We start from the raw sequence: 17,864 nt of genomic DNA, 5'->3' as shown, positions 1-17,864 counted from the left end.
TGCTATCTTGTGTATGGCCCACTGGTTTCATAATGGGGTTACCATTAGAAATATTTCATGAACCAGCAGACAATAATCTTAAATGGATGATAATGAGGTTGACTTTTACCTCCCCCATCCTTTTATTCAAGCCTCTTTCACTGAGAGGTCAAGGTATTTCGTAAGAGAGAGCAGTGCTTTCACATTATTAGGACATGGGTAGGTTGTGGAAATTCACATAGACTCTTATGGAGAAATGACAGAAATAGGTCTGTGTGTAACTGACAGGGACAAGATGTTCCTTCAATAGTTAATGCATTGTGTAGGTCTGAAGCACAACCACTTATCCTGTATAGAAGGAGACACACACAAGCATCATTCATAGCTGAAAGGTCTGAAACATCCAATTGCAGATGTCAAATCTTAATCAAAGGTATTTATTTCTGGAACAATATGTACATATTAATACATACACACGTATAAGTAAAAAGGCCTTCAACTGTATCTAAACCAGCATGTTAGCAGCTGAAAATGAAATGTCATCATGTATCTGTACACCTTTTATTCAATTAAATACACAAAAAGTGTTGATTTAGAATAAATTACAACAAAAGAAAGCTCCCAAACAGATAATGGTATCCCATATCTAAGGTTATTCTCCTTCACAAATTCCACTATGTACTCCACTCATCCTTTCTACATGTTTCTGCATTTACCACAGCCTTACAGCTCAGTGTTAGTTTCTGTAATTCCTTAAAAGTTCCTCATCTTTTATTTAAAGGTGGTTTAGACATGAAGAACATCAAGATTGCAATTCGCAAATGTCCTAAATCTGTGCACTGTCATGTGCAGGAAGGCTCCGCAAACAAAACGCTGATTTTTCACACTTGAAGGGGTTGCAGCATCATGTTCTGGAAGAAGAATGCTAACGTATCTCTAACATTGAATAGGATATTGTCTCGTTTCTTCATGACAGTAGAACCTTCAAGTCACGATAGCTAATACTGTCTTATGGCTGAGGTCAGTGGTCCTTAATCCATAACTACTGTTCGTGGTGATTTAGTAATTCGCTTTATTTGGGATAAATCACATATTACTTAAAGGTCACATATTGCACACTCTGACATTATATAGTCAGTTATTTTAAAGCTAAGGACTCTGCAGAGAAAAGGATGTCATCATGTAGAGAGTATAGATATGTACTGCCTAGAACAGGGGTGTCAAAGTCACGTCCCTCCAGCTGTTGCAAAACTACAATGGCCATGTGGTCTAGAATGTCCAACTTACTCTACAATGCAAATTTAAGAAGGGATGCCAATATTTCTGTATTCCTGGCCAGCCTCAAAAAACGGACTATACAGACTTTAACTTATACTAACAAGTACAGAAAGATTTTTTTTCTCAGTTCTGTACCTCTAAAAGCAGATATGAGATGACAGTAGTAATGTCAGAGCTGAATAACTTAAAACACCTCCAAAATCCATTAGTGGCACAGTGTATATAAGCAGAATGTTCTAGCATCTCAATACATCAGAGATTCTTTCAGATTTATTAGAATGGTGTTACAAAGTCTCTATCTATGATAACAGAGAAAGCCTCACATAACACTACCTACCTGGGGAGTGGAGTATAGAACAAGCACAGCGATTGCTCTAGCACCACAGACTCACACTCCAAGAGTGGACTGTCAACTAATAATGTGGGGAAAATCAGGTCACTTCAGTGTTCCTATATTGTAGTCTACTGGCTGGACTGTATCAGCCTTCCTGACATGTTTGTTTCACTTGTATTCCCCATAAAATAATTTTGGAGAACCATTTCTTCAACCTCTACATTTTGTTGCTCTTCTGTTCTGAATATTTAATGAATAGAGTGACAACTGGGTATTCCCATTCCCATGTCAAAGGGGTGTGTCCTACACAGTATAGCACTAAAAGGACAGTGTTAGGATGTGCAGGGACGCATACTTTATTCATTAATATCTAAGGGAAATAACAAAGGAAAAATGCATCACAAAATTCCCAGAGGAAATTCTCCAAAAATTATATTTCATGAAAAATACCATTTACTAAAATAGACATGTCAGAAAATGACAGATCGTCTTTAATTCCAAACCAGTACTGGCAATAACACTGGGACGGACTGTCTAATTAAAGAACCTAAAACTGGGTTACTGCAATGGTGTTTGCCACGCCACCAGTCAGGTGTACCTGTACTGTATATCAATGCAGAGGGCATACCCTTAATATTACCTTTATACCTAAAACTATACATTAATATATTTCTACAAATAAAATGACATATATGACAGTAGTCTGAGGTAAGAGCAGGAAGCATGTCAGAGAGAGAGAGAGCGCTCATCTGTCCCTTCCTGAGGCGATTTGCTATACAAGACAGGCAAGCGCAGAGAGTTAAGATTCCTGCGCGCTCTTACAGCGGCAAATCAAGAAAATGAAGAATGAATGAAGACAGGAAAGATGTCAGCAGGTCATCTGGGAAATAAAGATTCAGGACCAGGATTTAGATGGAGATCACATTATAAGTCCATTGACGTATGTTACAGGATTTAAAATGATTAAGGTAATTTTCTGTCTATCTGTGCTGCCTGGGTTCACATCAAATATGAAAGACCCCTGAGTGCTGGGGTCTCTTAGACATGCAATGGACGCTGATAGAACAGTCGGCGGGGCTCTTCTACATCCTAGCTTTAGTAACCAGCAATATCTGGAGAATGGTGACAATGGTATAACATAAGTGCTTAACATACAGGTGACATAGTGGCACATCACTGCCCAAAGAATATAGTATTATGCTCCTGATGGACACACTTTATCAGCAATAAAGGTAATATACCTTATTGTAGAGGACTAGAAGGATGCCAAGAACTACCTAGTCATGTACACAATTAAAATTACCACCTCAGCTAGATATCAAAGGGTTAATATCTAGCCAAAAAGGAATATGTGTATATTATACATCACAAGATGAAGGTGATGTGATCCAGAGGAAAATCCTACGAGAAATCCTGACTGTTATCTAATATGGGGTAAATCTGTAGTAAATTTTCATTGTATGCATTAAGTTACCAGTTTAAGGGGTTGTCCAGGCTTAGAAAAACATGGCTGCTTACTTCAAGAAACAGTAGCTCTCCTGTACTCAATTTGGGGGTGGTTTTGTAGCTTAGTTCCACTGAAGTGAATAGAGCTAAATTGTGATACCACATGCAACCTGAGGACAGGGGTGAAGCTGTTTTTGCAAGAAATTAGCTGTGCTTTTTATATTCTTGAATTTAAAGGGAAAGGACCAAAACTTAAGACATTAGTTGTAACAGCCAAATGAATATTAAAGGGAAAAGGTGCAGTACCATTTTCAGATATAGAAAATAAGTAAATTAAATTAAAGGTATTATTTTTAGAAATGAGCACGACTCGAGCACGCTCGAGTTGGATCGCCCAGCATTTGAATATTGGTGGCTGACAAAGTTGAATGCAGCTCTAAGGAATCCTGGAAAATATGGATAGAGCCTATGTAGTATATATGCAACACCAAAGATTTTGCAAGGAATCCTGGGTGATTTCTGCTCTGAAGTAATAAGAAATGGCTATAATAAAAGCTGTAACTCAAGACCAATACAATATACGGAAGGCAATGTATGTACAGCATAACATACTTTTATGTTACATCTATACATAACCTGTAAAATGGTGCTCAAAGCTCAACATGTGCTTTAACCCAAAGAACTAAGTTTACATTCATTATTGGACTGGTCAACATTCTCAAGCCTGGATTGCTTTCTAAGTATATCTCTTCGGTCCTGGAATATGGCTCACATGATTAGAGAAGACTATCCAGTAGAATTAGCAAATTTATAAGGAAGGACTCTATGGGTTCATACAGCTTTGTAAACAAATAATCTTTAATTGTCAAATCATTTTTTAAAATAAAAACTACGGACTCGAAGGGGTGCGTATTTAACTACTGTGATCAAAGGGGTGCTTATTTATCAGTACCTATGTGCTGTACATCTGTTCAATATGCATTTATTGGACTAGTTACCTCAAACTAGATTTGCACACCTTACAGCGTTTAAGACCACAATTTCTGTTCCAATTAATTTCTTAACATGGCTGTCCAGTGAGAAAAAAACCTCATGGCTGGGGGTCCAAAAACTCATACAAAACCGCTATACTTTACTATCCCCCCTGCAACAGCTATGCCAGGACCCCTAGTCATCTGCTGGTTACCAATTCTCTCTGGTTTGTGCAACACTCCAGCCCCCAAATAACTGCCTGCTCAGCCAATTAGCAACTGAGGTGGGACATTGCTGTGGCCACTGATTGGATGACTTAGAGCAATTCCTGTAAGAATCAGCTGTAGAGCTGTAAGATTTAGAAAGAAGCAGTGACCAGTGAAGGACCAGGAGTGTTGGCATGGCAGCTGTAGGGGCTTGGGGTAGGAGAGTATAACTTGTATATTATTCTTATACCACCAGTAGCCATGAATAGTTTTTTTTCCCCAGCCCCCAGACAACTAATTAATATATCTTTTTAGTATCTGGAGCTCTGTTTACTGGATACAGCTTTCTATATCCCCTGCATAGAAAGTAATTTTAAAATAAAGGCTGCCTGCAGCCATCCCCAGAGGCAGCATATTTTATTGGTGGTGGTAGGCAGTCTGAATCTTATTTTTTTATATGTATGCAGGGCATTTCCAGTTTTGCATCAGAAACATAAAGACTACTAGCTATAGATATATGTATACCGTATATAATATATAAAATTTTGTCTGCTCAGAGTTTTCACAGTCATGGTGAATTATTCTGAACTACTTGTGGGCCCGGGCTGGACAGAGGAGGAGATGATTGGTGAACACCGCCAGCAGCTCTGTACCATGTTGGGCATAGATGGAGTCATATGTTCAATGTGCCAGATCTGGTCATTTAGCAAAGCATTACTCAACAATGAGATTAGCCTTACTCTGTCCACTGCATGGGGTGGGTAAACTGCAAGAAACATTTTTAAATAATTTTAGAAACTCACATCAGAAGGCAGCATGAATAAGAAAAAAAGAAAATATCCGGAGAAGCCCTGGGCAAAATATAGATTAGAAAGGTGCAAAACCAAGATATGAAACAGAGAATAGAAGTCAATTATTAAGTAGGCATTTATAGAGTTGATGTGAAACTCCTGGTGCCAGTCCTCCTCCTCTACTCCTTCTAGCAACACTGACGCTCAGCAGGAGCAGTTGCCGCATCCTTTTACACTATTGATGATCTCTTCTTGTAGTTTCCGCCGTTCCTCCTCTTTGGATGACTGCTGGCTGTTTTGCTCTGTCTTGTGGCTGTTGTTACTGTTGAGGACCCTGCTGCTTTGTGTATGCCAAAGTTCTGAATAAAGGCTTCCAGGATTTTCCAGGAGTCCAAAATGCGTACCCCGTTCTGCTACTTTACCCTGCCAAAAAGAGCATATACAAGTGACTGATGCGGGTGCACCCCACAATGACAGGATCATTGCACTATGAAACCTGAAACATGCATGTCATAAAATAAGAGAGGTGAATGTCTACAAAGGTAAGGAAGACCATCTAAATTAAATAAAAGAAAGGCATAGGTAAAATCTATCAAATTACTGACTTCTACTTTTTATCCTAGCTGTAATATTTTCTTTCTTTTTATGTAGATCTTTTTCCTACTCAATTCAATAGAGACAAATCAGTACTAGACATATGACAGATAAAGTATGAATCATGGGGGCACGAATATTGCAGTGACCCTGAGATGGCTGCTCACAGGGAACAATAGACTGTATTTAACTACACAGCAAACAGAGAGAAGACGGGGATAGGATTATAGTTAATATTCCATTCAGACCCCACTGCTAAAATGTTCAGCATAAACCTTTTCTTTCTCATTTAATCTGTAGGTCAACTCATTTATAACCAGTCATGCTGCTGATGGCCATTTATAATACTAATAATCATGATAAAATGTGTATTGTGTGACTCGTATACACAGAAGATGATGTGACGTTTGTTGTACTTCTACAATGGGTAACAGAAGCAGGGTCTATGGAGTGAAATTTTCTGTGCTGTTGTGAGCACCGGTGTCCGATCATGCTGTCTTCCTATCGGGCGAATGTGAATGCCATGCCAGCAGGGAATGATGTACAGCAGCAGGGAAGTGAATCTAAAACAAGCTGCACTAAACACACATCTCACAGAGCCTGGCGAGAGGCATAGCACTGCATCTGCATTATACTAGATGGCATGCATGCTGTACACTACTAGCCTAGATGCTTAGCCTTTCCCATAATGTAACCCTGCTGAAGGTTAAAGACTCCAGTACCCAGTTCATATATGTACACGATAGGGAAGCTTCATACATTTGTATGAATGTATGATTTCTATTTCTGCTGATGGTTTCTGGTATCTAGATTGTACATGAACATTACTGTTAGCAGAACAGTAATGTATTGTAGCAGCATTAGAAATTTCTCCTTCTATTATTCCAGACATAAATCAGAATAATGCTGACATTTGCTGGACTACATACGTAATAACATTTATAAGAAACCACAAATTCTAACTGCAAGAATAATGATTTTCCATATATCATCATAGGATTTTAGATTTGACAATTGGAGCTTTCTGGAGTCTACTCGGAGACAGCGTCATGATCTACAAAGTGGCTCATGAACAGTGGCCTGGACGTGGCGCTACTTACCTCTCCCTGTCTCCTCAAAGTGCCACATCACAGGCTCTCGGACCCCCGCTAGAACTCATTTTCCCCGAGTTTCAACGTCGTCACAACTTGGGAAAAAATAACCGACCTGGCTGTAGGATTGCTGAGCAGGAAATCCATCAGCTGAATAAGGACGATGCTGAAGAAAGAGATCCAGGAGCCCGGCTGGAGTCCCGGAGCAGTAAGGCAGTGGGGCAGAGGCACAGAGAGGTAAGTAGTGCTTGTTTATTATGTTTCTTCCTGCCCCAGTCTGCTGGAAAATTTTCATTTTCCTCAGACTTCTTTAATTTAATCTATGGGTGAAACAAACTGCAGCAATGGGCATAATGCGCTTTTGTTCAAAGTTGCACCCAGGTCTGGTCACTGGTAAAGGGACTTCTATACTTCTGCGATAAGGGTCTTTTCACTCTAGTATCTACTGGGGAACTGTTGCAGAAAATGTGCAGTGTTAATGAACCAAAACAAACAATTTTATTCAACCCTGTTGATGACAGATCAATTTTACGTCATAAATTGATTAAATCTACAGATTTTTTTTCTGGACCAACTGTACTTCCTAACACCTTTTTACATTACAATCTAAGGTGAAAATGAAAAAAAAATGTTTGTGGGGTGAAATTGGAGAAAAAACACCCCTTGTAATTTGCAATTTTTGGGAGATTTCATTTTTACTCCTAGCACATTACGGTATAACTGAAAGGTTATCTGTGTTCTATGGGTCAGCACAATTACAATGATTTCCAACTTATTTAGCTATTACTACTTTATTACTTTTCTATTTAAATTTTTATTAGGGCAAAATTTAAAATACTTTTTAAATACTGCTAAGGGACTTTCATAAGTAATCCTTAGATTCCTTATGCAAACTTATGCAATGCATTTCATGGGTTAGTTAGATCGGTGCCCTCCTAGTAAGCCTCTGGCTGCCACAGTAATCGGTTACCTAGAATGATGCGGGGCACCTGTCATTTGCATGATCACTGATGTCAGTCATTTATCTGTTACTCTGCTTCAGACACCCCTTCATCACCACTGACAACACACACACACATATTATATATATATATATATATATATATATATATATATATATATATATATATATATATATATATATATATATACACACACACACACACACACAGTATATACACAGTGGTGCCTTGGATTACGAGCATAATTTGTTCCGGGGCAGCGCTTGTAATCCAAATCCACTCTTAAACCAAAGCAAATTTTCCCATAAGAAATCACTGATATGCAGACAATTGGTTCCACATCCCAAAAATAATGATTTCATATTCTAAATAACATGTTAAATAGATGAAACATTCAGAAACAGCAGAATCTGTGATATTTTAAGTTACTGTACAGTAATGGAGAGGATGGGAAACACAAGGGCTGGCAGACTGCAGGGAGCATGAAGGAATGAGGGAATATGTGGGCACAGTATAGAAGCACTGTCTGTCCGGGGAGAGAGGGGTTACAGCTATGGAGAGATTACCTCCACAGTCCTGTCCCCTGATGTAAGCCGCAGCCTGAAGTGAATCTGCCATGATTTGGAAGGTGAGGGAGACTTCCTGGGTCAGAGTACAGTGCTGTAGACCCAGTTATGCAGACCATGCCCTTCCTTTACTCCCCCTCCCACCCAGTACAGAGATCTCTTAAACCAAAGCAATGTTCTTAAACCAAGTCACAATTTTGAAAAACTCTGAGCTCTTAAAACAAAACGCTCTTAAACCAAGGTACCACTGTATATATATAATCCATTTTACAAAATCCAGAGCATTAACCCTTACAGTGAATGTTCTATGACTGGCCCTCAATATTAGCTTTCTAAAATGCTAACAAAATAACGCTAAAAGTCTCCATTGCCTAATCAGGCTAGTCAGAAAATAGAAAACTATGTTCTAAAGCAGCAGACTGGACTGCAAACTGAAGGATTCGGCATGAATGTTGCTTCAGTAAGTACAGATATTAACCTTAACAACATAGAACAGATAGAAAACTCACTTCACATTACATCAGGGTTAATAAAAAAGCATAACGAGCCATTTGTCTATCTGAAGAGCCACAGCTTTGCACATAATAACACTAGAAGATATGAGCCAGGGCATCTGCTTTGTGCAAGATTTGGCTACCAAAGAGCAAAAATGGCCACTAAACAGATTGGAAGTGGGAAGCGGCATCTGTACACCAATTTACCCATTGTTGCTGGAAGGGTACATATGGTTATAAATGTGGTTATGAAAGCAAAACTGCTTTCTCTTTTCCTATATACGTTTTCCACATTGACTACTACAAAGCCTAACAAAGCAAACTGTCAAGGCCTATGCACCCAGTCAGAAGGAATGACACACATGAGCGATAAAATAAATACAAACACGCAACCTGCACATTACACTTTTCAGAAGACACAGTCTCTCATTCGTCTATAATTCACATGAAAGGTCTTTCCCACAATACACATTTATGTAATTCTCAAAGAATATACCATATTCGTCCGACACCTATCTTGAGACAGGGTTAAAAGAGAAGAGGCTCTCTCCATTCACTTTGTTAGGAGGTATAGAAACAGGTGTAACTCCCATAGACACGCCACAAACGCGGAAAGCCACGTACCCCACTCTCCATTAAGCCTTGATAGGCAGAATGATGTAAGGGGGACACTTATTCATCTAATATTAGGGGTAGCAAAGGTGAAGCCACCTAGCAGACATTTTAGGCATATCCTATAGATATGCCATTAATGTATATTGTGAGACATGAAGAAGTGAACCTAAACATTCACACAACCTCTTATGTGTCACAAGTTGTGATCAGTGGGTGTCCAGCGGCTGAGAACCCGACGATCACTTGCGGAGGCATGACATTACTTGAATGAGGTTAAGGTTTGCATGTTTGCTGATGACTAGATGAGCAAAATGATTTCATCTACAGCGCTTTACTGTTAAATAGAGAACAAAGAGGAAGAAGATGGACTGGGCTTGGCCAAAGAGTAGGGACTGGGGGGATGTGATAAATTTACAATTACCTTTACCTTCAATGTGACCCATAATCTGTACAATTCCACTGAACAACAAACAATGTGGAGGAGGAAATAATGTTCACGTGTAGAGATGAGCGAATATTGAGCATGCTCGAGTTTGTCCAAACCCGAGCGTTCGGCATTTGATTAGTGGTGGCTGCTGAACATGGATACAGCCTATGACTATATCCATTTTTTTCAGATAGCCTTAGGGCTTCATCTAACTTCAGCAGTCACCACTAATCAAATGCCGAACGCTCGGGCTCAGACGAACATGCTCGATATTCGCTCATCTCTATTCATGCGTGGAAAAAGTGCTAAAACTATTCTTCTTTAATACAACAAAAACCAGCTCTTTTTCACAGGGGTATGTAGACTTTCTAAAGTTGCTCTCAATGGTTTACATACCCAGGCAGAATTTTTGCTTTCTTGTCCTTTATTCAGAGAATATGAATGATAACACAAACACTTTTTTTTCCCATTCATGGTTAGTGGTTGGGTGAAACCATTTATTGTCAAACTATGGTGTTTTCTCTTTTTAAATCATAATTACAACCAAAAACATCCAAATGACCTGATCAAAAAAGTTTATATACCCCAGTTCTTAATATCATCGTTTGTGATAGCTGTGGATGAGGCTCCATATTTTTTCTAGGTATGTCTATAATTACTGGGCTGATCTTCTCTGAGTAACTCAGTGATATTGAGGTCAGGAGACTCAGATGGCCACTCCCGAACCTTCACTTTGTTCTGCTGTAGCCAATGACAGGTTGACATGGCAACACGCACAGCTTCCGGGCTGCGCATGGGTGCAAATTTGCCTCCACTATTTGTGGATAATGTGCTGCATTCATCTGTCATTCAACCTTGACCAAGCTTCCTGTGCCTTTGTAGCTCACAAATCTCCAAAACATCACCTGCATGCTTTACAGTAGGAATGGTGTTCCTTTCATCATAGGCCTTGTTGACACCTCTTCAAATGTAACCTTTGTTGTGGCCAAAAAGCTTGATTTGTGTCTCATGACTCCAAATGACCTTGTTCCTGAAGTTTTGAGGCTTGTCTCTGTGCTGTTTGACGTTTGTACAGTAATGGCTCTTATTGTGCATCTTAAAGCAGCCGCACTGCTAGTTTTCAGAGAGTCCTGCTATTTCAGGAAATGTTATTTGTGAGTTTTTCTTTGCATCCCAAACAATTTTCCTGGCAGTTATGGCTGAAATTTTTGTCAACTTCTGTGCATGTTACGAGGCCAAAATCGCCAGGATATGTGAACTTTTGATCAGGGTCATTTGGATATTTTTGGTTGTCATGATCGACCAGAACAAAGTGAAGGTTCTGGAGTGGCCATCTGAGTCTCCTGACCTTAATACCATTGAGCCACTCAAGCACAATATCAAGCACACAGTTCATGCAGGACAGCCCAGAAATTTACAGGAACTGGAGGCTTTTTGCCAAGAAGAATGGGCAGCTTTACCACCTGAGAAAATAAAGAACCTTATTCACAAGTACCACAAAAGACTTCCAGAGGGGGCAATACACAGTATTAAGAACAAGGGTATGTAAACTTTTGATCAGGGTCATTTGGATGTTTTTGGTGGTCATTATTTAAAAAGAGAAAACACAGTAGTTTGACAATAAATGGCTTCACCCAGGTACTAACTATGTATAAAAAAGGGCAAAAAGGGCAAGGAAGCAAACAATTCTGCCGGGGTATGTAAACTTTTGAGAACAACTATATTATACCTTATATCTATCTATGGCCTCTTTCATACATCAGTTTTTTACTGTCTGCAATTACAGATCTGCAATTGCAGAGAGTAAAGTACCCAATGATTTGAATGGCAGTTTGAGAACCGAGCAGTTTCTTTCCATAGGAAATAATCTAAATGTGTTTAATTGGTTCCAGCACCCACCAATGTACCCATATATTCCATTGATAAGTGCCCAGTATAATCTTTACAGTACAGGACAGAACAGCATTATACTGTACAGTACATTATACACAAGAAACATAAAAAAAACAGCAATTATAGTACAGTAGTCACTAACTCTTCGCTCATCCTTTACTGTACAGAGTCCTCCCCCATCCCAGCACTGTAACGGATGGGAGATGGTAGTGCACTGACTGTACTACTACTGTGCTGTATATGCACTCAAGCACTAAACTTAACAGGTACAACCCACCATCCACGCTCGCAAAAATGTTCAGATACTGAGTACTGAAGACTGGGCGCCCGAAAAGTGTTTGAGAACAGAGCAAGTATTTGAGAACCAAAGCAAACTTTCATTGAAAATACAGTTTGAGTTCCAAGCAGTTTGAGAACCAAGCAGTTTGGGAACCAAGGTACCACTGTTATTGTTATTTTGGGGTAAAAACGGTTTGATTTCAATTGGTAGAAGATGGAGGTCTTTGAAGTATTTTTGGGGTGTAAAATTGTAGTTTTTGGGTCCCTATAGCTGACATTTTTTGGCCACAGGATAAAAGGCTCTTTAAGTGTTATTAGCATAATAACGTTGCAAAAACCAATTGAGTACATAAATTCTCCTCATATTACACATAACTGTACACAGACAAGCTGAAGAGATAAATGGGTATTGGACATTTCTGGAGTCCCATACTATTATATATATTATCAACTTACCTTGTCTAATACAATAATTTCATCTGCATCCACTATGGTAGACAGCCGGTGAGCAATGAAGACAGATGTTCTGTGCCTGACCATATCACGCATTGAGCTGAGAATATTCTGCAGGATGACAACACATAAATGCTTGAGGATCAGAAGTAATAGTTTTGATACCGCATTGGAACAGAAATAAATTATACACCAAGCAAACTGGTGGAGGTGGAATGAGTACAAGTGTCGTATAACCTGGGGAGTTTCCAGTTGTAAAATCTGCAGTGGTTACAGTACAGTTTTGCCATTCCAACTGCTTATTCTTGTAGCCCACCAGACTAAACAACCACTGTGAATTGTCTGGGTGCATGCACGCTATGGAAATCACACAGATAACTTGCCGCAGATTTCAACGCTTGGGGTATGTCAGCGAGCGCCGGAATCCGCTGCAAGTTATCCGTGCGATTTCCATAGTGTGCACATACCGTTATACAGTAAGGACTCTCTTGAATGAGGTGGCTGTGAACTAACAAGTGGTCCTATACAGTTTGATCAAAAATGTGTACCAAGAATCTCATGCTTATTCCTTAAAGGAGTACTCTAGTCAAAATATTTTCTTTCAAATCAACTGGTTTCAGAATGTTATATAGATTTGAAATTTATTTCTATTTAAATTTCTATTAAAAACTTATCAGCTGCTGTATGTCCTGCAGGAAATGTTTTTTTTCAGGCTGATAGTGCTCTCTGCTGCCATCACTGTCCGAGACAGGAACTGTCCAGAGCAGAAGAGGTTTTCTATGGGAATTTGCTACTACTCCGGACAGTTCCTGTCAGGGACAGAGGTGGCAGCAGAGAGCACTGTGTCAGAGGGAAAAGATGGGAACACTTAGGATTTTTAAATAGAAGTAAATTACAAATCTATATAACTTTCTGAAACCAGTTGATCTAAAAGAAAAACATTTTTGCTGGATAACCCCTTTAAATATTTTACTTAACAGTCATAGATTAGTAAAAAATGAATGTTTGCGTCATGTCTATTTTCCAATCAACGCAGAAGATAGTATAAGGGTGCGTTCACAAGTACAGGATCTGCAACAGATTTGATGGCCCAAATTTGTAACTGTAACTTCAAATCTGCGTCATCAAATCTGCTGCAGATCCTGTATGTGTGAATGCACCATAAAACTGGGAAATAGCCTGGAGAGAGAAAACAAAGAAGCAGCAGCTAGGCCTGTAACACCTGCAGAGGGCAACAGCTGTAAATTACTGCTATCACTCTGCCACAATGGCCACGATCAGAGATAACCCTTAGCCATTTAAGCCCATATATATATATATATATATATATATATATATATATATATATATATATATATATATATATAGCATTGCCTTTCCTTAATTCAGGTCTTTTCTTACTGAAATGAAAAAATACTATACATGGTTGTTAATGCCACATGTGTAACAACCAAACTATACATTCATATATACTGAGTACATATATACTGAGTTTAGCTTTAGTTAAATCTTAGTTTTACGATTTGGATGGAAGCATGCCATTAAACAATAAAGAGGAGCAGAGTGCAGATAGCAAAGCGTTAACTTCCTACAAGTGACATTTTCTTTTAAGATTCCTTAGAGAAATCAAATCAAGCAGCGGCGCTGTCACACTTATCAGATTAGCGGGCGATGACTGACAGCTGTAGGGAAAAACACACTGAAAACTATATATCACGTGCTTCATTATGATAAAGCCTTTGATGTCACTACAGTAACCAGATGTTTTACAGTGTTTTAAATCAAATTTATTTCTCTTTAGAAAGACACCAATATCTAGCAAGGGAAACATATGTTTGTGTGTATTTAGATACGGAGGCAATAAATGTACAGGAGCAACCTTCTACATAGGAAACATATGCTGTACAATTGGGGAATTGCTGAAGGGAATAACTTCATCATCACTTCGCTGTTGGATAAAACAATTCTTTTTTGCGGTGAAGCAACCATGATGGCTGGCCAATAACATATCCACCGGATGACTCATGCAGCGATATATCTCCTTGTGTACCTAGGCACTTAGATCTCTAGGGGCACGTGCACACAGGTATAACCTGCATCCGTGTGCTGCACTGCACTATAGATCACTCTGAGGTGTAGGCAACATGGGAGAATCCGGCATTGAAGCTCCCATCAACTTTATTGGCAGTTTCAGAGGACAACTTCACAGCAAAGTACCATGTTACTTTAGTGCAGTCTCCAAACTCCCATTGGTGTTGTAGGGAGTGGGGTTTTCAAAGTGCAACATCAGATGCAACATGGTTAATGCTGCAGTAATAGACGTGGTTTCTGCACAGCCCTACCCCCCCCAAAAAAAAACAAAAAAAAACATGCAGGTATTAAGCCATGTGAACATGCCCTAGGAAAACTGGGTGTCAGAGCTGTACTGTCATATTAGCTATCACCTGGCCATCTAGATACTTAAGGGGTTTTTCTCGAAATGCTTATGTTTGGACGGCAATTTTTTTATTATTATTATTTAGTATATCCTTACCTAGCTGAAAGTTAATTTTGACAATGCCACCTTTGGTGGAATTGTTATTTTTTAAATCTTTTACCTGGCTTTCTAGAACGCAATAAAGGGACAAAATAACCAAACAGTGTTAATAAAGGTGTTTCTGGACAAAATATATTTATTAGCGGCATGCCAGTACACTGCACCTGTGCCAATGATCTGATTGCCGCCCACACTACACAGTGAACAGGGCGGAAATCAGTCTGTGTCCTGTCACGCGCAGCTGCTTCATTACAGTGCCGCGGAGATTCAAACACTTTCCCTGCATCTGGCATGATAATGATACATCACGCCGGGCAGGGCAGATCCGTAGAATACGGGACATGGGACTAAGCCCTAATAGTAAAGACATGACAATTTCTGATGCAGGTTCCCCATGGATTCTTTCCTTGAACAGTGGAAAACTGAACCTGCATTAAATCCACACTAATCCAGGCTATTTTTTTTGTCTGGATTTCACTCTGTGAAATTCTGTGTCAGAATATCTGACATGAATTACTCTGTGTGCATATACCCTAACTGTGAATAAAACCCATATGTCACTCCTGGATAGGTTACTACAGTAATAAAACAAAGCCAAATTTACCTCCTCTGTGATGGAATCCAAGGAAGAAGTGGCTTCATCATAAAGAATAATGGGAGGGTTCTTCAACATTGCTCTGGCGATTGCTACTCGCTGCTTCTCCCCACCTGCACAAGAGGATCAATGCTATATTAGATGTTCTAGTTATGAACCATATAGTTTTATGTACACTGCACAGACATATTTAACACCTTAGATACAGTTCACTAATCTTTATATAGTAGATGTGGATGGCAGAAGCTGAACATGCTCTTCCATAACTCTCCTGAGCAAAGGTGTTCTTTTACTCCATAGTGAGCAGAGATCTGTACATGATCAATCCGTCAAATGATGGTAAAAAGAACAAGGAGAAAAAAAATTAACTCTTACTGGTTCCAAAGACAACAGAATAAATAATTTGTGTGCTACAATTAAACATTGGTTGTATACTGATCGGTTGTGTGCATTGTATTACCAAGCACAACACACACCACGCAGATCAGCACTCTGAAAACGGTGTTCTCCTTTTCTCCCAAACACAAATAAAAACTTTTGCCTGTTTGGAAACAAAATCTTGTGCTGTACAGGTTCCTCAGTGACTCATGACATCTATGGCTTGGGAGGTCAAGCTACCTATTGGATGTTGGTGTGGGATCTCCCCATATAAAACATACAATGTCACCAGTGTGCAGTTTATTGATCATTGGGAGCCAGTCATATTCACAAAATGCACTGCACAAACATTGCAGTACAATATACTTTGCATTTATTGTCCCATTGTGTGACACTGCACCCTTATTATTGTCACTGACTCCCAGGAAGTTGTATCAGGGTTTGTCTTTATAGAAAGTTTCCAGGGCCAAATATGATTTTCTTCAAAGGGCATTGAGAGCTAAAAAAAACCAAGTAATAAGCCATAACCATTTGTCCAGATCCTCTGCCATTGCTGTGGGATCAGAGCAAATTAGAGTTTTTATATTTGCAGCACCTGGGCCCCTTTTTCCCCCAAACAACCCTTTAAAAAGGGGCTAATTTTCTTATTCCTTTAGTATCAGACAACATACAGTAACATACAGTTAAGACTGACAACAGTGTAAAATTATAAAGAAATATTCCTATAAGCTCTTCTGCAGTCACTAAAGGCTGCAGAAAGAAAGACGACAGTAACAGGATGGAGTATTTCTTGCCGTCACTTGCAGCCTACCCTACCCCCACTCATACATATACACAGAAACAGAGTTCTGCCATCAGTATGAAGTGTATGAGGCTCTTCAAACACTCCACAACCAATGAGGTCAGTGGGAATAGGGGTCAGGTATGATTGAAAATCAATGCCTGACCCCTTTGTTCTCAGAGAGCATAGCCACTGCCAGCGCAGTATGGAAGAGAGGATTCAGAAGTGGGATTGGCTTACTGCTCGCCCAGGATTTATGCAGATGAGAACATAAAACACATTACTACTTCACACAGTTCCTAAAGTGGAGTAAAGCTTTTGCACAGTCAACGTTAAAGCTATCGCACAGACACGTCTAATGTTTCCACTGCAGTCTTAGCACTGAGACCCCCACAATCTTTAGATATAGGTTTGGGAAGTGCATGGCTGTCTGCTTTACTCCCTAGTTCCCTGCTCAATCTGACTGCTTGCCGGAGGCAGGCTTCATTATAAGTCTAAGAGCCCCGTCAAAACTTTTGATATCTCTATGTGATATACAGTAAAAACATATCAACAGCAAACTGCACATGCGAAGACATATGGTTAATATAGATATTTTAAATTGCAAAACTGCTATAACAAAGGAGGTTCTCTGTATACCATCTGATCAAACAGTGCGTACTATCCTACTATGGTAAGGTGACTTCAGGGGGATTGACCCTTATTTTTTTGTACAGTAGTTTTGCAATTCTAAATATCCATGCCTTGGCATTTGCAGCTTACATGTGCACTTTTCTGCTTCGGTGTTTCAGCCATGGCAGCGTGCACCTGCATAGTCAATGTATTTCATTTGCTGGTAATTTTTTTGTTCATCTATGTCTCTGTGATATGTCAAAAAAATTGACAGTAACACTTTAATGGCAGGTATGTATGCTGAGAAAGATTCACTAAAATGAGGTGCACAAAGTCAAATTTGCATAAGTATATTCATAAAGCAACTTGTGAGGTTAAACATACTAAATGTAGAGTGAAAACAGGTGGGTGTGTACTTGAGCGCTGTCTGTGTGAATTAGTTGCGTACTAAGGACAGATGGGATCACCTGAATATCCCAATAGTAGTACAAACAAAAAAAGTAGTTGTACCTGTTCCACGCATATGATATATAGAATGTGAAATAGACTGTTGAAAAAGCCCTACACTATGGCTGTATAACC

The 17,864-nt window shown here is 39.4% G+C and overlaps 1 protein-coding gene across 1 annotated transcript in view; it reads right to left on the bottom strand.

Moving 5' to 3' along the window:
• Positions 1 to 395: 395 nt before the first annotated feature.
• ABCB7 (ATP binding cassette subfamily B member 7) overlaps positions 396 to 17,864 on the bottom strand; it is a 90,929-nt gene continuing 73,460 nt past the window's right edge. Inside the window, exons 14-16 of the mRNA XM_069986403.1 lie at positions 15,521 to 15,624; positions 12,384 to 12,491; positions 396 to 5,429 (exon numbers count right to left, since the gene is read on the bottom strand). Coding sequence (XP_069842504.1) covers positions 5,211 to 5,429; positions 12,384 to 12,491; positions 15,521 to 15,624 — 431 coding nt within the window. The 3' untranslated portion in view covers positions 396 to 5,210. The remainder of the gene's footprint in view (positions 5,430 to 12,383; positions 12,492 to 15,520; positions 15,625 to 17,864) is intronic.

This window comes from Dendropsophus ebraccatus, chromosome 10, assembly GCF_027789765.1.
Source record: "Dendropsophus ebraccatus isolate aDenEbr1 chromosome 10, aDenEbr1.pat, whole genome shotgun sequence".
Taxonomy (NCBI): Eukaryota; Metazoa; Chordata; class Amphibia; order Anura; family Hylidae; genus Dendropsophus; species Dendropsophus ebraccatus.
Note: the sequence above shows the minus strand (reverse complement) of the source record. Positions and strands in the feature narration are given on the sequence as shown.